This window comes from Solanum verrucosum, unplaced genomic scaffold, assembly GCF_900185275.1.
Source record: "Solanum verrucosum unplaced genomic scaffold, falcon-dt-bn FXZP01000229.1, whole genome shotgun sequence".
Lineage (NCBI taxonomy): Eukaryota > Viridiplantae > Streptophyta > Magnoliopsida > Solanales > Solanaceae > Solanum > Solanum verrucosum.
The window spans coordinates 2603038-2626644 of NW_026020011.1; the positions used below are offsets into that span (position 1 = coordinate 2603038).

Consider the following 23607-nt stretch of genomic DNA (forward strand, 5'->3'; position numbering starts at 1 on the left):
AAAATGTCAATATCATTAATACAACTGCACAAGCATTATGGGAGAAGGACTTTGAGAAAAGAAAATGGATACCTCTAATTTATCGGCGTCTTTGTTTGGAGTAGCTTGGGGGTCTGACACTTTGAGATCCTCTACCGGGAGAATCCATTGATCCTCTAAAAGAAGCATAAGCTGCTTTTGCTGAATCTGGGACAGAATCCAGAGAAATTGACTCCACAAAGCATGCTGTATTGATTCGTGTCCTCTCGAGTTCAGATTGAAGTAGCTCAGAACTATACTGCTGCGCAAGAGCCTGTGAAATTCAGAACAATCCAAAGGCATGTAAGAAAAGGTGGTGAAACACTTCAATGACAATGTCTAAACTATATAATTTGGTCCAAGGCAAATATCATAGCCAACAGAAAACTTGCTGGTTGGACTGAACTTTGTGATAATAAACAATATTCTGTAAGAAAATTTATGTCTTAACAACGTCTAAAGCATATTGCATAGAAAAAGGACACGACAAAAAATCTGGAAAAAAGTCTATAGAGAAAGTATTTCATACAATCAGATCATCAGGTGATATAGTCCCTCCTTGCTGCCTTTCATCCTGAAGTGCATCATCATTTCCACGTGTTTGCCGACGACTATGGCTTGGAGTCTCAACAGTCTCTGGGACACTCTCAGTTGCTTTCTCTAAAAGGACCCCTTGTAAAGTTTTTAGAGACTCCCTTGCTTCATGTGTAAAGTAAGTGTTCAATATGGTCTCAAAATAATCAAGCTGCAGGATTAAGCCATACAGACTATCAGAGTCAACGCCATGCAGTTAGGCATGGGAGAGCATGACCTATCCATTTCAGTTCCCTGTTTTATTCTATCAACTTTCAGTAGTCCATAAAAAATATGTAGAGAAGCAAATGCAAGAACATGGAATCGAATCTGAACCCTCTCTACATTTTTGTTTTAAAGTATATTGCTGCTTCTATTTGTTGCAACCAGCATAAAAGCTTAAGCAATACAAAAGCACTCAATCAAACAAAAGCAAAAAACCAAAAAACCAAATTGTATTTGCACCATCCAAACAGAAGCTTTCTAACAGAAAAAAAAGTGATTCAGGGAAGCACTAACAATTTAACTAACCTCAAGCATAAGCTGACAAAAGCCATTCACGTCTAATACTGTAAAATCTGTTTCTTGGTTTTCATGGAAAAGGCTTAAGAAAGTGTCTATTAGACCTTCAACAAGAATACCAAGTGTCTTATCCAACAGAGGCTTACAACCGGCAAAGACCTGTAAGAGAAAAATCAAAATTAGAAAGTTAGACTAAGCAATGCGGGAGAGAATGGTATAAGAAAAACATCAGACAAATCAATTAAAATCTCCGTCTACCCAAAATATGAACGAGCAACAATATCCCCAGAAAAGTGTTGGAGAATTTACCTCTGCATGTACAGCAACTAAAGTGTGTAGTAAATCCACAGCAGCATCTCGTACTCCCTGCAATGCATAGAAAATCATGCTATCATTCCAAGTGGAAAACATTTTCTGTTATAGCAGGCCAAAATGAGAAAGACTTCTTACCTTAACTGCTGGTGCAGCACCCCATTGTACACCACTCTCCAACAAATAGTTTACAGCAGCTGTTCTGAACAGATTTCTCTGACAAAATATTTCCAAAAAACAGAATATTAGGAATCCTCCAATCAGGGACAAGGCAAAGTTTAAGAGCAATTCTCGATTCTTTTAGAGAAATCTTCTCAAATATCAAGCACAAAGTATCAATATCTTGTTGTCAGCTTTTGGTTTTTTCAGGTTACACCTCCCAATTATAGAGGATCAAGTCATCAGGGGTCCGTGGGGGGGGGGGGGGGGGGGGGGTTAATATAGGCAGAGAGGCTATCTGTTCAACTCGGTGTTCCTTGAGGATATTGATAGAAGACACATTGTTTAGGGAAAAAAGAAGTAAAAGGACAATAATTAGGAGAATACTAAAGAGGAACTGACACTTTTTTAAGTGACGATACGGAGCATAAACCTTTTATAGTTATGAAACTAAGAATGTTCTTAAGTCATTTATTTCAAAAGGCACAGGTATCTCTGATTATAACTAACAAGTTGTGCATCTAGCATAGTGCTTTGTGCACCATTTGTATACTTGGAATTCCTACAGACATGTACCTTAATTTACTTCGGAAAATTTCTTTAAGAATTCTCGATAACAATAACAGGTGGAAACCATAATGAAACAAAGCAGAAGGATATCCATTACAGATGAATACCTTTGCCAAAGTATACTGCTCAAGAACATTCTCTTCAAGCCCAGAGAAAGATGCAATAAGATCTTGCATATCAGCGTCCTCTTCATCCTTGCCCCTACGGTAGCACAGCACTTTAGTATCAGTGTTAGCAAAGGTGAAAAACGTAGAAAAACGCCGAGTATCTTCTACGGATTTCTACATCACACCCTTTAAGGTGCGACCCTTCCTCGGAACCTGATAAACATGGAATGCTTTGTGCAATGGGCTACTGTTACTCATATCTTCTACGGCTTTATTAAGTACAAAGCGAGAGCTGAGTAAACAAAAAAAAGTAGAAAAGAAACAAAGCTATATACATATTACGTAGTCCAGGAAAAAATAACTATGAATACAAATAATTCTATGGAAACAGAGAATATGGAGTGCAAGTTCAGTGACGTGATGTGTGAGAGGAGGTGGAATTGAAGATCAATATGCAAGTCATACTCAAGAGAGGAAGTTTCAAGTATCTTGGGTCTATAATCCAAGAAAATCGGGGAGATTGACGATGATGTCGCACAGCTAATTGGAGCAGGGGTGGGCGAAATGGAGGCCCACAGCCGAGGTGTTGTGAGATAAGAATGTGTCGCCAAGTGATAAAGGTAAGCTCGTTAGACTCACATTGTCGTATGTGGCAGAGCGTTGCCAGTAAGAACACGCATGTTCAGAATATGAAGGTAGCGGAGATGAGGATGTTCATATGGATGTGTAGGCATACTAGGAGAGATAAGATTACGAATGGAGTTATTCAGGACAAGGTAGGAATGGCCTCTATGGAGGCCAAGATGAAGGAAACGAGGCTGAGATGATTCGGACATATGAAGATGAGATGCACCGGTAAGGAGATGTGAGAGGTTGGCTACAACAGGTTTTAGAAAAGGTAGAGGCAGGCCGAGGAAGAACTGAGGGTGGTGATTAGACAAAACATGACATATCTTCAGCTTACTGAGAACATAGCCCTAGATAGGAAGGTCTGGAGATCGAGGATAAGGATAAAGGGTAATGGGTATTCATACTTTTATGTGGTATAGATAGGGGGCTAGTCTTCTCTTCTCATCTTCTCCTTATTTAGTATCTGCGTAGTATCTTATTCTTAATCCTACCACTACTTTTTTTTTATCTCTCCCCGGAGCTCCCACCTTTTTTCTCCCTTGATGACTCAAACCCACAACCTCAGAGTTGGAGGTGGAGAGTGTTACCATTTGAGCAATCCCCTCTTTGTTCCGTTTGCTTTGTGTATTGCAATTTTGTTGTCGTTATTTTTCTTTTGATCCTACTTTGATTTGACTTCTTTTGAGCTAAGGATTTTTTGGAAACATCCTCTCTACGCAAAAAAATAAATAGGAATAAGGTTTGAGTACATCTTAGCCTCCCCAACCCCCACTTGTGGGACTACTCTGGGTATGTTGTTGTAGTACAAATAATTCTCTAGATCAAAGGATTGAAAAATTTAATAAATTGGAATATCTGAAGAAAATCATGTCAGTCAATTTCAATAATCATTTGAATTTATGATAAAGGGTACAGATTAGGGACTAGTTAAGATTACTTGGTGTCTAATTTCCTATTTATACCTACTCAAATAATCCTAAAATCAGTATAGTACTTTGTCATTTCCCTTTTATTGTTTAGTGTTGTTCTATTTATGGAAGAGAGCCAAGAACATAGAGGTACATGCAGTGTCTGTGCTAAACCGCTGCTTAAGCAAGATATGTGCCTAGACTGCATTGCACCAACCCTCAAGAATGAAGTGCATCTCAGGTGGGGATTTAAAGACACTAGATAGTATGATGTTAATTTGATGTTAGGTAGCTCGACAAAATGTTATTCTGTCAAAGTCTCTAAAGATGAGATGACTGCCAAAAAGAACTATTCAAGTGAACATTTTAGGTCCTAATGGCACGCGCATCACTACTTCTTTGTTCAGAGAATATCTTTCAAATTCCTGGGAAAAGAAAAAGTTTTCCAACTAAAAAGTTAAGAGATAAACCCTTAAAAAAAAGACAATAGTTTCGTTGTTATCTTACAGAAAGTATAAGAGTTTCAGAAAACAAACAAACTCCTATTGCCCATCGAATTGCCAACTCTTTAGGCAATCAACCTGGACGTAGTTCTGCAACACATTGATATAACGAAGTACCCTTAATCCTGTCAACCCTTATTGAGTGGATTGTTCGCAATGTTTCTGACATTATATTCGACGGAAGAAATCATATGAAGTGGACAAGCTATACAGTACTAGAGAGGTACCTGTACTGCTTAACTTGATTTAAAAGCTATAAAGTACTCGAGAGCTATTATTGTACCTCGACTGCTGCCAAGTTCGTCTGTACTTGCTGTACAATTCATGAGCAAGTTCATCTTTGAAAAATCCAATATTACTTACGACCATCAGCAACTGTCGATGTGGATTAACAATACTTCCTGGAAGAGGATCCAATGATTTATCTTCTGGTTCAGCATGTCCATTTTGAAAATGTGAACTCTCTCTGTCATATTCGTTCAGAAGCTGATTGCCAGTGTGACCCAGCTGGCCTAATTAGAGTGTAAAATTTTGTATTATATTCCAAAGTCTATCAGCTACTGAAATGCTGAGGTATCAACTGCTTTACATACCGGCAAAGTTAAGCAAACAGTTCAAAAAGGCAAGTCTAACAGATTCCTGAATTTCTTGAAGCAGCAAGAATATGTCCTCTAACTTCATAGCCTCATTCCTCAAAGACTGGATCATTCTGGAAAGAATAAAAATACAGAAATGAGTGCAATAATCGACCAACTGTTCGTACATTTTGCAAAATTTATTCCGAGTAACAATTTCAAGTCTATTTCCTTAAGGCCTATATTACAGTGCCCAAGCAACTTAAGAAGGCAAGAGGCACTACATCTTCGGTAACAAGAAAATTATGTATCTGCTAAAGATAGAGCCAGAAAAAGATCTTTGGTGTATAATCCTGCATATAAGTTCCGGTACATAGACCAAATAATACAATGCAAGCAAAAGTTCCTAAATTCATGGAGATATAGAACAACATATAAGTCATCATGTTTGCATATTCGTATTTTGAGTCCAATAATTCCATATCAGATTTGGCCTATGGACGAATATGTAAAGCAATATCAATGAGACTTCTCAATATAATGCTAAGAGTAGCTAGGATTTCCATAAGAAGATGCCATTCGAAATTGTTTCACTTATAAAACATTCAAGGAGGAGTTGTCACAATAATTAATGGTATCAATAAGCATAACTAGTTACAGTAAGTCAATAAGTATCACCAAACCACAGTACAATTCAAATCAAATCCCCCTTACTTAGTATGTCTGGACACGAGCGTGTGTCAATAGCACTGAGGAAACACGAAAGTCTATTTTTAACATATATATTTCTTTGCGAGCCTATGTATACTTGAATCTCTCTTGATAGCTTCATAAACACATGTATTTGGATGCACATATTTTATATTTAAAATAGTTGACACTAAACTAAATGACTTCCGGGCATACATTAAAGGCAATTTTACAAGTGTTTTGTATATTGAAAAGAAGCTAGCTAGGGAAAAACACTTCAGCTTACCGCGATATGTAGCAGGAGGGTTAGATCACAGGTACAGATATGTGTAAAATATACATACAGCATTTTGCGACATCTATAACTTACGTATTGATCTGATCCATTGCAAATGTGATAATTGAACGGAAAGCCAGAGGCAAGGAAGAAATTGTATATGGAGATCTGTTCCTCTCTAAGATAGATACTGGGATCCAGGTCTCATCTTTTGTTATCTTCTCAGTTGTAGTACGCATCCAAGAACAGAGCCTCAATATATTGATTTTTGTGACCTCAGACTGAAGTGTGCGCAATGCCGTAACTGTTAATCACCGGAGATATCACTTGGAAACATTTCACAGACAATAGTATATGTCAACTTGGAAAATTAACATACCAGCAACTGGAGGTGCTGATTCTTTGGCTTCAAAAGCACGACATGCTTTAGATATCTCTTTTATGGCATCACTCATGTATGGGCAAAGAATGTTTGATTCTTCAAGATCTCGAAATGTGTTCTGAACCTGTGAGTAATTTCAACATTCAATGATGTGCGTTAGGAAGAAGCATGATACATACTAAATCATAAAAGCTTATCCGATCTACTAGAAAAAGCTCCATATCAATTTTCAAATCCATTGTCAGCTAAAACAGACTAATTGCACGTTTGGCCAAGCTTCTGGGAAGCTAAAAATGTTTTTTTTCTTCCAAAAAGTGCTTATGTTAGAAAGTTGGGGTAGCGGGGAAATAAGTGCTTTGAGTTGTAGCATAAGTTGTTTTTCAGAAGCTAAAAGAAACACAAATTACTGTTCTAATATTGGCAAAAGTGTTCTTCTAATTGATTAGTCAAACACAAATTGCTACTCTCCAAAAGTACTTCTCCGAGAAAACACTTCTGACAAAAAGCACTTTGCGAATAATCAGATTTTACTTTATCAAAAAAAAAAATTTCTTTATCAAAAAAGAAGAAGAAGCAGATTTTAGAAGTTTGACCAAACATATTATAGAAGACACAAGAGGATGTATAAGCTAGCAGTGTGTATGACAAAATTGAAAACATAAGATATAAAGCTAGCACCACCAAGATAGAAGAGAGGTAAAACTCAACCCATGAATGTCTATTTCCTAACAAGTCTACTAAAAAAGAGGATGTCATGAATATGAGGATTAAAAATTGTACGGTCTAGATGGTATTCCCTGTACAAACATGGAAATGGCCAGAAGAAAGCACAGTAGCATGCCTAACCAAGCTATTCAATGTTATATCATGGAGTAAAAAAGGTCAACCGAAGAGAGAGCATGTTGGTTTTATTATATAAGAAAAAGGAGAAACAACATACTACTGCAGTATTAGACTTACGATCCATAGATTGAAATTTGGGAAAGAACTATCAGGTATAGATTTAGGGACATTATAAGGGTGATAGAGACAAGTGTGACTTATGCCTAGTACTTACAGTAGAGTTTATATGTTTGCTAAGAAGAATTTATAAGAAGAGGAAGAAGGAAGGATATTCCCAGAGAAAGCATACAATAAAGTGCCAAGAAAGTTCTTCAATTATAGGTTCTTGGTATGAAAGGAATCCATATCAAATACGTATATAAAAAGATAAATATGACTGACTAGTCACAAATTTGAGAACAATGAGAGAGAGAAAGGTTCTGGGAGTGAAAAGAATCCATATCAAAATATGAATTACATCGAAGATTAATATGAATGGAAGACCCCAAGTATGAGAATAATGTGAGAGAAAATGAAGATGGCAGAGATGAGGGTGTTTTGATGGATTTGGGTTTACTATGAGAGATAGGACGAAAAATGAGGATATCCGAGACAAATTGGGAGTGGCTTCGGTGGAAGACAAGATGTGATGAGGAGATACCCGGCTGCCCCCATCCGTAGGTGTGAAAGGTTGGCTATGTATGGATTTAAGAGAGGTTACTAGAAAGGACATGGCACTGTTGCAGTTTACTGAGGACACCGAGGACATGACCTCAGATAAGAAGTTGTAGAGGACACAATTAGGGTAGAAAGTTAGAGATAGGAGTGCGTGCATACTAGTAGGTAGGAGTGCATTGTTTTGTTGCCCTTACTAGTAGTCGTAGGACTACCCTTATAATATCTTGTTCTTCAATTTTTGTTGCCATCTATGGTTTCGTGTAGTTCGATTATAGTATTATTTTGTTGTAGTACTGTTCTGCTACTATTTGTTGTTTTGTTACTACCTATTGTCTCTTGTACTTCCATTATGTCTTTTTCTAGTCTATTTTTGCCTTGGGTCAAGGGTCTATCGGAAATAGCCTCTCTACCTCAACTATGAGGTAGAGTTAAGTTCTGCGTACACTCTACCCTCCCCAGATCCCACTTTGTGCGAATACGCAAGGTATGTTGTTGTTGAGATACAAAGATTGTGGATGTAAACCAAGGATTTCCCTCGAGCCTTTGCTTGTTTATCCTAGATGAGCTAATTAATAGTTTTTGGAATGAGGTTCTGTGGTGCATGCCTTTTGCAAATGATATTATTTTAATTGACAAAACTAGTAAGGAAGTAAAACAAAAAAGAACTCTAGAGATCACGGGTTTTAGAAAAGTAGAAGCAAGACATAATTTACAGATTGCAACATCCATAACAACGAAATGAAGAAAGATTGAATGGACTTATTGGAGCCCAAACACGCACAATTCAGATATCTAGACTCAATCTTCTAGGAGATTGGAAATGATAGATGAAGAAGTAACATATAGAACAAAATAGGAGATTTGAAATGGAGGGAGGTCAACTTCGATGCAGTACGAAGATGCCTAAAAAGAGTAAAGCAAATGCTAGAAAACAGTGCTAAGACCTGCAATATACATGGGAGTGAATGGCAGGCATCTAAGACCAAATTATCCACACTATCAATGTAGTAAAAATGCAGTAATTTGAGATACAAAATAAAATCACACAAGATTAGAAATAACCACATTAAGTAGAGAGCACAAGTAACACATATGGGTCTTTTGGTTGGGAACAAGTTATCCAGGGATTAGCTATCCTGGGATAACTTATCCCATCACTATGGTATAAATGGTGGGATAAGTTATCCCAAACATGACAACCAAACAAGACACAAATTTTTTATTTTTTTGAAACTGGTAACATGTACATATATATATATGAATTAGATCTGCACCAGAACTTAACACCAAAAAAGGAACAAAAGAATACAATTCATCTTGACTTTCTGCATAGGATTGCTTTTGTCTTAAAAAAATTCTGTAGTTCCTCTCTTTCCAAATTGTCCACCATATACAAGCTAGGACAAGTTTCCACCACTTCTTTTGTCTCACTGCACCACCATTATAGTTCCAACACTTCAATAAATCACACCTTGTTGCTGGCATAGACCATCTTAGTCCTACCAAGTTCAAAAAAAGTTGCCATAATTGTCCAGTTATGGGACAATGTAGAAACAAATGGCTATTGTTTTCTCTGGCTGCACCACACATACAACATCTAGAGCATAGATGAAATCCCCTTCTTATGTTTTCTTGGGTGAGACATGCTTCTCTTGCTACAAGCCAATTGTAAGGGGCCTTAGTCTTCGAGATGAACTTCCATGGCCACTGGTCAAATTGTGCATTTTGTCTAATCTGGTAGTTGTATGCAGATTTGACAGTGTAGACTCCATCTCTTCCAGATTTCCAGCACAACCTATCCTCAGATTCTTTGAAGCTTTGGAAAGATTCCAAGGTCTTGAACAAGTCCACAACTCTTTCCAATTCCCAATCATGTAATAATCTTCAAAAAGTAATATTCCACCCATGTACTCCTTTAGCTGATTCAAGGTTAATATCTGGTAACGTAGCAATAGTGTAGAAATCAGGGAACAAAACTTTTAAAGGACCATGCCCAAGCCAGTTGTCATGCCAAAAGAGAATTTTCCTCCCGTTGCCAACTTTGAAACTGATATTTCCAGCCAAAAGTGGCCAAAAAGATCTAATGGCTCTCCAAACTCCAATTCCAAAGGGACAATTCACAAAATTTGAGCACCACTGGTCATCTTGGCCATATTTATCATGTATAAATCTCCTCCATAATGCATTAGTCTCCAAGTTATATCTCCATAACCATTTCATCAACAAGCTTTGGTTATGGGCATTGAGGTCTCTAATGCCAAGTCCTCCATCCTTTTGCTGGTGATGAGGCATTCCCATTTGACCAAATGCATTGCTTTCTTTTCTTTGTTGCCTTACCAAATGAAATTCCTCAAGGAATCTAATCTTTTCAAAACCTTCCCATGACTATTTATGTTTATCCCTCACACCAAACGACCCCATAGAGTATAAAAAAGAAGTCACTTGGGATGGTCTAGCCATATATAACGTAAAGATCCAAATGTACTGGTTTGTGTGTGTGACTATATGAAGATTGATTATGTTAAAAGGGACAAAATAGACCTAAAATCACATGGACGAAAGTTCTCAGAAAACCTACAATTTCCCGAAATCAATGAAGATTTAACTAAGATTACAATAAAATATAGGCATACCAACTAGTTGGGACTAATACTTAGCTATTGTTGTTGTCACAGTTGCATTAGGTATGATATATGTCTGAAGAAATGGTTAGAAACTTGTATCAGTACAACTATAAGTGAGGGATTTAGAGCTCGTCTAATTTTAAAGAACTCTTAATTTACACTAAAATGAATATTTAGCAGTATTAGAATTAAATGGGACAAAGTAGAAAGCAATGGATATAGAGATTCACATAATATATGTGCTACATCCCATAAAAAGAAAAACAGAAAGAGCTTAAGTTGACTATAAACTTGTGCCATAAATCTAAGGATCTTTTATTTCTGGAATCATCGTGAGAATTTATATTTTGCAGGAAAGTCACTTCTAACTACCTGACTGTCTTTATCTTTCGATGAGATCTAAGCTAGTCCATTTTAATATGGATTGTGATAGTCGGATTCTCTTCTGAATTAGGCATGGTTAAACTGGTTGTTTGGCAATAATGGTACTGTTTGTCTCAGCAGAAAGTGATACAAAAGGTAAAAGATAAAGACCAATTTTAGAGGAAGCATTTACCTCGGATCCATAAGCTAATAAAGTACTCTGCAACATCCCAGCAACTTCATCAAGAGAATGACTACAGTACTTTCCATCTCCTACTTTTTCTTCAGTTCTCTTTGCAGAGGCATTGACATTTGAATCAGAAGACACCTGGGATGCCTATTTACAAGAAAAGAACCATTAAATCAAAGAGCTAGAAAATGGAAGCAATTTTCAATAGAAAAGACTGCAAAACTAATGCGCATCCCCAAAATTGGAGAAGCGACAAATTTCTCTAGTAACGAGAAAAAAATGGTAATAACTAGATCTATCCCCAGGAATATACCACTTGAAGTTGCCAAACATTACAAAAAGAATGAAAGAGAAACTATAATTAAAAGGAATAAGATAGATGGCCATCACAGATGGACACAACCAAAATTCAGTGCGGCAATGGTGCAGCAGATTTCAGCTATCTAATCACGGATGCTTGTTTTCATAGTGCCAAGAACCCAGATGTTGAGGTCCGGAAGTGTGCTATTTCACAGTACTACCAACACAAAAAGTGGCAGAAAAGTAATGATACTGAAAAATAAATGGGTAATGTTGAGAATACTATGAAATTTGCTGTCTACAGGGATGTTTTGCATCAATAGAATGCTCGGGAGATGCAAGTTAATTTTTATATGCTAAATCAACTTCACAAACATGTGAGACCTGGACAAGAATCACTTATGATGAACTATAGCAAAAATCAAGGAACCTTTATTTGTATCCAGACTGAGTTACCGAATGTGATTGGATTATATTTTACAATCCCCGTCGATATACTTATTGTATATGGGACTTAAACCCTTTTCTGGAAGCAATAAAATTTCATAGCATTATGCTTCGACTGGCCTGTGTTAACGACCATCATTCAGATACTTATCCTTTTCATCAAACCTCCAAGTAAAAAAATATTTTAAAAATTACAATATCTATCTTAAAATGCCCACAACATCTAAACTTAGAAAATTTGCATCATAAGACCATTTGGACTTTTCAATCTTCAGAGATTTTGCATACTCTCTAGAATCAGCACTCATTTTTGAAGAGTGAGTTCACCTAGAAACTTGCAAATCAACCATCTGATTTAAGTTGGACAAGATGAAAGCACAAGAAATATTTCTATAATTAATTAGTTTCAAACATACATCAGAAAAGTTTTACATGTCCCACGACTTCAACATGTGTAAGCAAACTAGTCAGAGTAAAGTGGTCCAAAATCGCCGCTAGTAATAGATTCTGAAAAAACAAATTTAAAGGGGAAACAAAGCAAGATTGATTACATATGGCAGGTACTAATTTATCAATTTTATTCTGAAAGTGCATCAGAGCCTCAAATTTACTCCACAAAAGCTACCATGTCACTGACTTGGTAGAATGGTAGATGACAGAGGATATCTTAATCATACCATCATCATCATCATATCATCATATCATATATTATTAAAAGTAGGAAGCTCTAAAATGCAAAGTTGGATTACCATTTTACCCCTACACTAAATTAAAATATTATAAATTATTTAATTAATCTATTAAATAATAATCATGTATCATATTACAAGTGGAAAGGCCCTAAATGAAAAGTTACATTACAATCAATCATAATATCATATTTTTGTATTTTGTTCGCCATTTTTTATAAACATTTACTGCATTAATGACTTAATAAAATCCTCACACCATAAATGTTGAAGTAAATTCCACCTAGCAATATTTTTAAGACAAAAGGCCAAATAACCACTTAATACCACATATAAAACTAATTAAATTGGTTTGTATTTAAACCCAATTAGGAGTTTTTTCTTCTTTTGCATTAGTCTCTTCCATGTACTGTTTTTCATCCAAACTCCCAAATTCTCATATTAACCTTTCCTTCATCTTCATAATTTATAATTAAAATGATTTTAAATGTGTGTTAATTTTTGAATAATTATACTGCTAATTAATTTTTGTGCCACTTCATTCTTTATTTTTTTGTGTAATGTGTATTAATCTCTGAAAATTACACTACTATTTAATTCTTGTGCCTCCTCATATTCCATTTTTTCATTTGTTCCTTGTTTTTTTCCCCTCATGCTTTACATTTAATTAGCCTAAATGGTGTATTAAATTAAATAACATTTCAAAGTACAACCATTTGGCAGTAGAAAAAAAAATATTCGTTATCATGCTATACCACAATTGTTTTATCCTCTTCATTTATGGGCAAAATCTTTCCAACCAACTTTATGTGTCTTTCCGTGAGTGCTTTACAATCTTCATTTTCATTTATCATCCTTTTATCTATCTGTTAGTCCAAATTGCATGTCCAAACAAAACTTTAACTTCATCTCATGATTTCATTTCGTATGACCAAACGGGCCCTTAATATCTAATTTCTAGTCTTAGAATATATGGACTGACCTGATGAATAATGTAAACGGGATAAGAGAGTCTCATTACCTTTGCAAATTTCCCACTGAACACCGAAACAGAAACTTTCCAGAAGGCAGGTACATGATGGATAACAACAGCAGTCAATCTACGTATATATTTTCCTCTAAAAGCATCACCTTGTTCACCGGTCATCACTAACAGTTCCGAATCAATGTCTGACTGACATATATTTATAACATTTAATGAGGATCATTAATAAGTAGTCAAATTGATAATCACAACAGATTCTTATTACAGACAGTAATGCTTACGGAATGGTTCATATCTTGCTGAATTTGCCTCCATTTTGCATCATATGAAGCTTTGGCTCTCATCTCATTCTGTAAATTCTCCATCCTAGCTTCATGATCTAAAGAACATTTCTCAAGCAAGCCTCGAATTCTGAGATTCTGAAAAATAGCATAATTACATCCAAAACTTTTTCCTATGGTAGATAAGTCGGCATCAAATGTCATTCATAAAGCTAGATATCATTTGCCACATCCATAAGGGGAGACACTATCTTAAAGGGGAAAAATAATGGCAATCATTATTAGGAAGAGAAGAGGTTTTTTTCACAACATACCCTGCATTTTACTATTCTATGAGAATTAAGCAATGAAAAGCCAGATTTCTCAAACATGAAAGCATAGAAGTTCAGAGGAGATAGATAGAGAATAAAGCTAGAGCCTAGAAGTACTAATGTTACCATATGTTTTACTATTGATTAGTTAGAGCAGTGAAAACCTTGAAACAGTATAAGATCAGTTTGTTAGTAATAAAACAGTGAGAAGATAAAAGTTTTTAAGGGACTCACTATTTTCTTTATTTATCCCAATAGCTGGTTCTTATTCAACATTTAAGACAATATTAAACTGCTTAAATGTTTTTTAGTGGCATAAAATAACTTAAAGAACTGACCAATAAGAATATCGTTTTAAATATAGTAGTATCGTTTGTAGAACTAAGTTCACAACAAACAAATAACTTAAAATATCTTACTAGGTTTTAGACTTTATTGAATGCAAATGGTGGGATTAATATGATAAGCTCTGTAAAACTAGCCAAATTTTTCTTTTAGCTTCGTCTTTTCCTTGAATCTTTCTGAGTGACTCATGGAAACGGGAGAGACAAATTAATGGTCTTTTCACTGTAAGATCCTTCTATCATACATTGCTGAGAAGGGAGAACAAGACTTCTCTCGGTCCTCAATGTAGATCCCTAGAGCATCATGAACATATGTTTTTTGCATTATTAGCATCACGACTACATACATATACATCTAATAAAGAGGAAGATTACTCAAGTTAGAGGGTGTTCCCTGATTAAGCAGGGTATCCAAGGGAAGACATGATTGTTATTACTTCTGGTACTAACCCAAAAATATTGTTGTTACTTCATTGATAGGTGGCACATCAACTATGGAGTATACTATGGAATCTGTTGGGTAATTGAAATGGGAGAAGCGGGTTACGGATTACCATACAAAAATGTGTTGCACAGCTTGGCTTTAAGGAGCAAAGGGAAGAGAAGTAAAGCTTGGGAAGTGACCCCTGTGAACTGATGTAGACTACGTGGAAGGAAAAACATTGATGTTTTATAGAGATCAGTAGTATTTCAATGTTTTCTAAAGTTTAAAGCATTTATGCATAGAGAACAGGCTACCCTTCGTAACACATTTTTTAATGAAAATTCACTTTTTCTATAGCTCTTGAATACGAAACTCTCCCCATTAGTTTACATCAAATGTTATCACCTTGGTCCAATTTTCTAGAGCATTGACCTTGATAGAATCAACTACAATTAGGGCTCTAAAAGCCAACAAATAAACAGCATTTAAAGAGGGGGGGGGGGGGGGGGGGGGTCCAAACCTAACACCTTCCAGCAAAGGGTATTGGATCTTGTGGGGGCAGACGCCCCCACCCCCCTCTAATCCACCTAAGCATAATGTTAATATATAATTAAAAGGATGATATCGGATTTGGATGCTTCACCTGTATATTTAAGTAGTGCCATACAGGATCTGATTCAGGTTCCAACTCCAACAAGAGCCTCACTATATTTTCAAGCTACAAGAAGCATTAAGAAACCACACATAAGTAAGAAGTGAAGTTTGAAATCTCAAAACTTTTTAAAAACTAATATATGAGTAAAATTGTCAGCATTTAAAAGGTTGAACCCAACGCCAAGGTCTGTAGAGTCAAACCAAATGGAGCTGAAGCTGTGACTGAATCAATTTTATAAGAAAATCAATCATTTGTAAGAACAATGATAATATCAAAGTGTTTGGTGAATACTGAGATCTGACTCACCTTAACACAAGCAACACAACAACAACAATAACAACAAACCTAGTGTGATCCCACAAGTGGGGAACACAAGCAAGACAACGAAAACAGAATTACTAAATCTTCCATCAGGTATAAGTGGAATATGCTACAATTTTTATTGGCATCCCCCGTGTACTGCAAAGATAGATTTATAGTCCAGTAAGTATTTTCCTCTATCTAGTACCGCATGCCCCACAATATAAGCCGATAATTAGAAGTGTTTTGCATCTAAAACACACTCTTGGCTGAGAAGCAAGATGATACATTTGATTCTGGATAGACATCAAAAACCTTTAGAAGTAACTGAACTAGGATGAAAAGGAAGCCAACATGTCAAAAAGGAACAGTAAACACCACATAATCCGTTGTGATTGCAACCAACTTCATCCAGCATTGTTCCATTGCATTAATTCTTAAATAATCTCTTCTTGCATAGTGAGTAGATATATTTTATCAAGGACACTCATAAATGGATTCGCATCCAATGTAAAAACAACATACTTATGGGCTCGGAATTGACATTTGATAGGTGATATTGGTCCATGTAATGTGTACCAACAAATAAGCTAGCAGGTAATAGGTAAACAAACTGAGTTTACTTTGTTGCATCCTGAACGTTATTAAGCTTAAGCAACTTTCCGTGAGACTGAGGAGTCATCTCTAAAAAGCTCTTGGTAGATTTATAGAACCTACTTTCCTCTTCATTCTTCCTCCTTTTGACTTCCTTCACTGCAACAATTCATGTATTTTAAAAAAAAACTAGTAACGTCATATTATCTCAGCATTAAGGACATGCTGGCAACCTTAAGAGAGAATTACAAACGAGGAGAAAATATTACAAGGAACCTAAAAGATCTACTATCTGTTCAACTCCATCTATACATTCCTCTTTACACCAAAATAAAAGGGATATAATACAATTCTATTTAACTTTATGAATGGAACTAAACCTATCCGCAGAACATCTCTAATTCCTCTCTCTTCACACTATCCACCATATGCATGTTGGGATTACTATCCACTATTTCTTTTTGGCTCTTGCTCCCACCCCTCCTAATCCAACAGCTCAATAAATCAGCAATATTGTTCTGGCATTGGCCAGTTTGTTTCTGTGGGACTTAGAAATAGTGACCGATCTTTGAAGTTAATTTGCAACGCAAAAACAGGTGGTTGTTAAGTTTCTTCTTCCTCGTTACAAAAAGAACATCTGGAAACTATTTGAGACCCCCTTCTTTTCAGCCTCACCTGTGTTAGACATGCCTTCATAGCCACCACCCAGGAAAAATATTTAACCTTAGTTGGTGCAACTTTTCCAGATCTTCCCATGGTCCTGTTTCCCCTCCTGGTTACTCCCTCACCTCTTTTTTATATAATCTGTTCACTGAGAATTTGCCATCAGTAGCATGCCTCAACTGATTGCATCTGAAGTTGGAGAAGTTCCTTTGAAGGTGCTGACTTCTTGTAATAGTTGATCTACTCTATCCATCTCCCAATCACTCAAATATCTCCTAAGTTGAATATCACATCCATTTATGGACCAAGTTTCAGCCACTGCAGCCTTAGGCTATGTTGCTCCTCTCCATAATTGTTGCCGCACCCTGTTGGATTCTCAAAAATACACTACTTTTGGAGTATCCAACACGCTCCTGTGACATTTTGAAGAGTCCGATCAGCATAGGCCTCAGGGTTAGTGCACAAAGAAAAGAGATCAAGGTGTTCTTCAATGCCGCCTGGCCATTCCATTCATCCATCCAAAAAAGAATTCTGTTACCATTTCCACCTTATGAGTAACATTCTCCGAGAGTTTGGTCCAAAGACCCCTTCTTGACCTCCAAACTGAAACTCCATAAGTACTAGTGACAATATTGCACCATGGCCTGCTCTGCCCATACTTGTTCTGAATAACCTCCTTCCACTGTTTCTCCACAGACACTTCATCATCAAACATTCATTCTGTACCCTCAGATTCTGATACCAAGACCACCTGAGTTCTTGCTAAACTGTTGTCCATCTAACTTAGTGCATACCCTTACCTTCCTTGTTCCAAGCCACATAAAATCCCTTCTCAGTTTGTCTAGCTTCTTGACCACTCTGGAAGGTATTGGAAATAAAGACATAATATAGGTTGGTAATAAATCTAGTACTGCATTTATCAATAACAATTTCATATGTTCTTTTGTAGATTTTGTCTACAGAATATTTAGAACTTTATATTGAAACATTACGATGTGTTTGAAAACTAAAGACAGAATATGTTAAGGAGATAAACCCGTCCTAAAATTAATTGTGGGATTAGTTATCCCTTATCCCTCGTACCAAATGAGCCCTTAGAGAACCAACATCCCACCATTATGTCATCCTGCACTTTCCATATATAGTACCTCCCAAAAAAATAAACTCAAGTTGGTAAAATAACTAAAGGATGACTTACGTTTGTCAGGTCAATATTAGGATCTTCCAGAGACTTGTAAAGCATGCCTTTAAACTCTTGCATAACTTTTTCAACCTCCCCAACGACACGCTTCAAAATTCCCACCTGAAGAGGACACATAAAACAATTTGTGACCAAAACAAAAGCAAAACCTTTGAATAATGATGACAAAAATAACAAAAAAAGGCAGAATCTATATGCAAAAAAGTAGAAAAACTAAACAAAGAAACTTAAGTAATAATCAGAAAGATAACCTCAAAAGTGTCAAGCATCATAAAAGTTGAGCACACATATTTACTACTAATCAAACTAAAGACATCAAAAGCATGAAACTCGATCAAGTAACGTTTTACCATGTTAATGCCTACCCAAAGAATCTACATTTCAAGGAGCATAAACAACCTGCACTAGTCAGAAATAAGGGAGGCCTTAAAGCATTTCTTTTAAATAAGCATGGAGTCATTAAACAAGGCAATGAGGACATTTTGTTTCATCTACATTGAGGTGAACACTGATGGGTTAAGCAAAGAAAAGACAGTAATTCCTAGCATATAGCATTCACATTTGCCAAAATGTATGTCGTAGGAAGGGCCTCGCTGAAACTTACAAAGTAACTCTAAAATAGTTCTTGAAGTTAAGATTTTGCTACCCAAATTACTAGAGTTGAACATTGTCAACAGCCATGTACTAGTTTGGAGTATACTACGTTACTGTGACCACAAGGAATCTTCAATTAATTGATTACTAAGACCAGGAAACATAGGGCGCCACACACAGAGAGACGTGTACATGCATAGCTGCAATAAACTTTTGCATTTTCTTGTGTAAGGGTACCTGTTTGCAGGATTGAGATAAATTTTAAACAGTTTCAAACAGAAAGCAAAATCCATTACTGCAAGTGTAAAAGTCACAGAATAACTAATTAAATCTTGCATACATGAGAAGGCAGCACAATTGAATTTGCTTTCCTGTACTCCCTGACTGCCAGGTCATATTCACCCTTACTAATGCTTTCACGAATGGCACTGGGTAAGTTAAACAATGTTCGGAACCTCTGAATCGTTCCTTGAACAGATCTTATCTTCTCAGCTTGAGCCTACACGGAAATGTTTCTATTTGTTACATACTAACAACAAAAGAAGAGTAAAAAATTCCACACCTTACAATAATCAACTTCACTAAATGGATCGAACTAAAAAATACAGCATCACGTCCTATCTACCTGTCTTTCAAATAGTGACTCAAAAGCACGGTTAGCAATTGAATTGACTCCTTGCATACAATCATATAAGTGTTTAGTTCCAGAACCTTCAGGGTCTTCCTCAATGCGTCTCAACTTTGATTCAATATCTATAGCAAAAGCATCAAACCCAATTAGATCTACCGATGATAAATCAAAGTAAGACGAGAACTCCATCCCAAACAAGATGTGAAGCTAACCATCAATCGTAGTTTTGCAAGATACAAAACAATCAAAATTCTCTTTGACCAATTGTTTTTTCTGCTGCATACGTCCTTTAAGATCAGTCTTCAAAGAAACAGAACCTCCCTCTAAGTCTGCTGCACCAGTATCTTGGTGGATTCGGGATATAAACAATTTTGAGTCAAACTTCTCAGAAAAATAATTCAACCTCTCTGCAAAATTGACACAAGATCTTGTAAACAAAAAATCAGTTGATTAGAATCAAACATAACTCGCCTGAGATTGAGAAACTATAGAAGGAAATCATATTAAAAAGTGAAAATAGGAAACAAGTAGTCAATCAACAAGATCCTGCAAGTTCTCGGGCTTTAAGCAAAGAGAGAGAAACAACGCGCATGATTTACAGAAATTACAAAAATCACTTAACATATGAGAATTCAGTATTTATGACATCAAACTTCAATGAAACTATTAATTTAGCATCCAATATACAATAATGCCTACATTAACACAACAGCTCAAATGTAAACATCATTAAGATGTAATTCTAACTAGGCCACTGAGATATAACTCCAGCCCTTAGTTTTCAAAAGTCAACCGTTAAAAGAACTGATTTGCAGTATTTAATTGCAATAGAAAATGTACCAAGGGAACATGGAAAAGAAGCGTAGAATCAGAAGTAACAGCAGAAGAAGGCTAGCATGAAAGAAGAAGAAGAAAGAGTCATTGTCTGAAGAAGAAGAAAAAGAGGACCAAAGAAGTAAATCAAAAGTGAAGCAACCTCTCTCTTTCTCTTCTTTTTTTGCCCTCATTTGAACTCAGATCCAAAAGAAATGGTAGATTCTTGCATAGATCACTTGGCACTTCACTATCTGAAGCACATCACTTTTCTCATGAAGTGACAACCCCTGGCTTCACATTACTCTGTCTCTTTAAGTGACAAAACCATGTCATTTAACAGTGCCTAATATCCCTGAAGTAAAACAACAGGACAAACCGTTGCTTGGTTTGTGGGATACTGGTGGGATAAGGAGAATAAAAATAGTATGCCTAGAACTAGTACATCACAAATCTTATAATTTTAGTAATGTTCAAATTTTATACATAATCATATCTCATGATCACTACCATCAAACTAAACAATGCATTCAGATTCTGTACTACTCTACAATGATATAGACCAATCTTCAATTTCACTAAGTCTGTTCAATACTTCAATAGATTTAAAAATTGTTTTTTTTTTCTCTAAATCAATTACAGAATATTTCATCACATTTCACAAGCGACACTTTGATAGTTGTGTTTCAACCTTCAACCTAAGTAATCAAAGCTCATTTCAAGGTAAGGGTATAAGATGGGGATTCACATGACTGCAACATCTTATAAGTCCAGAGCTATCTCTATTAAGATGCTCCTTCCCACATAGGATCTATAGAAGAAACCCATTTGGGCTTCCAATATGGAGGCAGGTGTTAATTTCCTTCTCTTTTCTTTTCCTTTTTTGGTGTGTGGGGGGGTGACCCCTAAGGAATAGCTTCAGCAGTTTCTTTTTATAATATGCTCAGTCAAAGTCAAAGCATAGTTCTAGTGCACGTCCTGCATTTCTGTCCACCGCCAATGATATTCTCAAGAGCTGCACGCATCACCAAGGGATCTCCCCACCAACAAAACTGAGGAAATAGTATAATTAGAAAATCATACCACGGTAGTCACCAATTGTTAGGCTTGTCTAGTAATCCAAATGCCTATTTCATACACATACAAAGTGCACTACAGCAGCACCCCCAGGACCCATGCTTTTTCCTTGACCACAAAATGATAATTTCCTCATAGGATAGTAGAACATCATTACCAAGGGATCCACCACATAAGGAATGAAATATCTCTGTCTTAATCTGCTTAGGAGCCTAAACATTCACATGCCTTACCATGTGAACTTGAGATCATGATATACGTACAAGCACTACAAAGAGAGCACAGCTACAGGCCTAAAGGATAATGCAATAAAACAAGCTCACTCAACTGTACTAAGAGTAAGTACCCACAGTTGAATCCAGAAGCATCCAATCGCTGTGGGTACATAAAGTGCTATATCATCCACCGTACAAAGTGTATTATGAACAATTTTTTTGTCATGCAGATTCATCTCAAAATTTCCATTGCATAGCACATACAATTTGGGATGTTAGAAAGAGGCTGATGATAAGGTATTTTCTGAGGGAATACTAATGAATAAGGAAAGGCAAGGAAGCCCTAACACAATAAAGTAATTTGGTGACAGAATTAAGTACCGCGAGTTTTGGGGTCTAATTCGCCTATAGTTGGGGAACTTGATGAGTGCTCACTGATCATCCTTAATGTTCTATTGTCAACTATCCTGTAAGTACAAAGAAGCCTCTCATTTAGCACAAGAAATTACCAGTGAACAATTTGAAATGCATAAAAAGTAAGATGATAGTAAGTACCCCAATCTTAGAGGATCTATGCATTCCATGCCACGAGGGAAAGACTGCAAACTCTGAAGTGCCTTCTTTGCCAATGCCATCTTCTCCTCCTCAGCCTTAATTTGAGTGGCTGGAATTGCTCTAGCCTCCCTCATGTCCCGAACATGACGTCTTAGCTGAAAAAGTTTTGATCTTTAAGTTTGGCATGTATCTGTGAATGCTTTAAACACAACTAGCCAAGAAGAAAAATTTGTGCACACATTCTGATTTACAATGATAAAGAAGGCTATTTATCCACTTCCACATGGAATGTAACTTGAAATTCATATAAAGGACCTCACAAAATAAAACTGACTCCTTCAAATGAACAACTCCCAAATGTATATGATACAAAGAGTAATCTCTGATAAGTAAATAAGCAACTATAGTGCTAACACGGACATACCAATAAAGCAAAATCCCTTTTGGTATTAATTTTTTTCTTTTCAATACTTCCTCCACACCACTTGATTCAACTAATACTTAGAAAGTGCTGTTAATCTTTAACATGCAAAAATACTACCAAAACAATATCACCATACCATATCCTACACCTTGACTAATTATCATAAATTCCTACTTTACATGGAACCAATTGTCATAGATTTTGATGATGAAACTTAAAAATTGAAGATTTGAGTTTTTTGACTATGTGTTTTGGACTTGCATTTTTGGGAAATTTGAAAATATTTATCAAATTTCATAGTTAAACAGATATTTCTATGGTCAAATGCTAGCTTACATACCTCATCTTCATCAACGCGTTTCCAGCAATCAGGTTCACCACCTTGCCAGTGTTCATCATCATCCTTCCCAGCTTTCGGAGCCCTTCTTTTCGAGGCACCCTTACTTTCCTTCTTCGAGGATGCGTGATCCTCGTCTCCAGACGAAATGCTGAGAATTTCTAAGTCCGAATCGTCTTCTTCCTCGTCCACTCCCTTACTATGCTTCTGCTGCACCTTTCTGTTCGGCGTCGCATCCATACTTCCCGCTCTTCTGCCGCCGCTCCTCGAGTTCGGCTTCGGCTTCGGTGGTGGCTCTGACGGCTTCTTACCAGTTGATTGCTCCTGCAATGCCATTTGTAAGAGCTCATCTTCGTCACTGTCGCTTGACATTTTTGCTCAGTAGGTGAATTTGAATTCGCCGATGGTAATTGATTCCTCTTTTTGCTGTTAACAGAGAAATTGTAGAGGGAATTTGGATATGCCATACTGAAACAAATATGAAAAATCGCGTTGATCCTCTTTTTTAGAGCAAAGGAAAGACCTTTTCCATGGAGTATCTATTTTCAAATACTAATTTTATTTGGAATAATGATTTTGTACACGTCATCTTCTTTTAGACCATATGTTATTTTTAGAAAAAAATATTCGAAATATTTCTTTATTTGGCGTGAATTATAAGTTTTATAACCGTCTTAAAAAATACTTATTTGAATAACTGAACTTAAATACACATGAGTAAAATACACTCTTAAATTCTCACCAAGTTCAAAGTGTTTTCAACACTTATCTCGAATTTTTGTTTAAGACCTCCACACTCCTACAAGAGTTTGAGACCACTTGATATGTCATGTGATAGATCGGGAGTGTATTTAAGTAAAGGCA

The 23607-nt window shown here is 36.3% G+C and overlaps 1 protein-coding gene across 2 annotated transcripts; it reads right to left on the reverse strand.

Moving 5' to 3' along the window:
• Positions 1 to 55: 55 nt before the first annotated feature.
• Positions 56 to 23136, reverse strand: LOC125820085 (exocyst complex component SEC5A-like). Of its 2 annotated transcripts, XM_049499500.1 has the most exons (21): positions 22747 to 23136; positions 21983 to 22137; positions 21809 to 21894; positions 19535 to 19729; positions 19317 to 19444; positions 19032 to 19190; positions 18095 to 18199; positions 15328 to 15402; positions 13606 to 13743; positions 13361 to 13513; positions 10907 to 11050; positions 6224 to 6350; positions 5938 to 6148; positions 4896 to 5011; positions 4586 to 4814; positions 2262 to 2355; positions 1564 to 1641; positions 1423 to 1479; positions 1123 to 1272; positions 548 to 763; positions 56 to 292 (listed from the first exon to the last, which is right to left on the reverse strand). In XM_049499500.1, the coding sequence occupies exons 1-21, from the start codon at positions 23113 to 23115 to the stop codon at positions 80 to 82; spliced, it is 3198 nt and encodes a 1065-aa protein (XP_049355457.1). In that variant the 5' UTR covers positions 23116 to 23136; the 3' UTR covers positions 56 to 79. The 2 variants fall into 2 exon arrangements, with proteins under 2 accessions (XP_049355457.1, XP_049355458.1); XM_049499501.1 differs by lacking the exon at positions 56 to 292 and having other exon boundaries at positions 585 to 846.
• Positions 23137 to 23607: the final 471 nt, after the last annotated feature.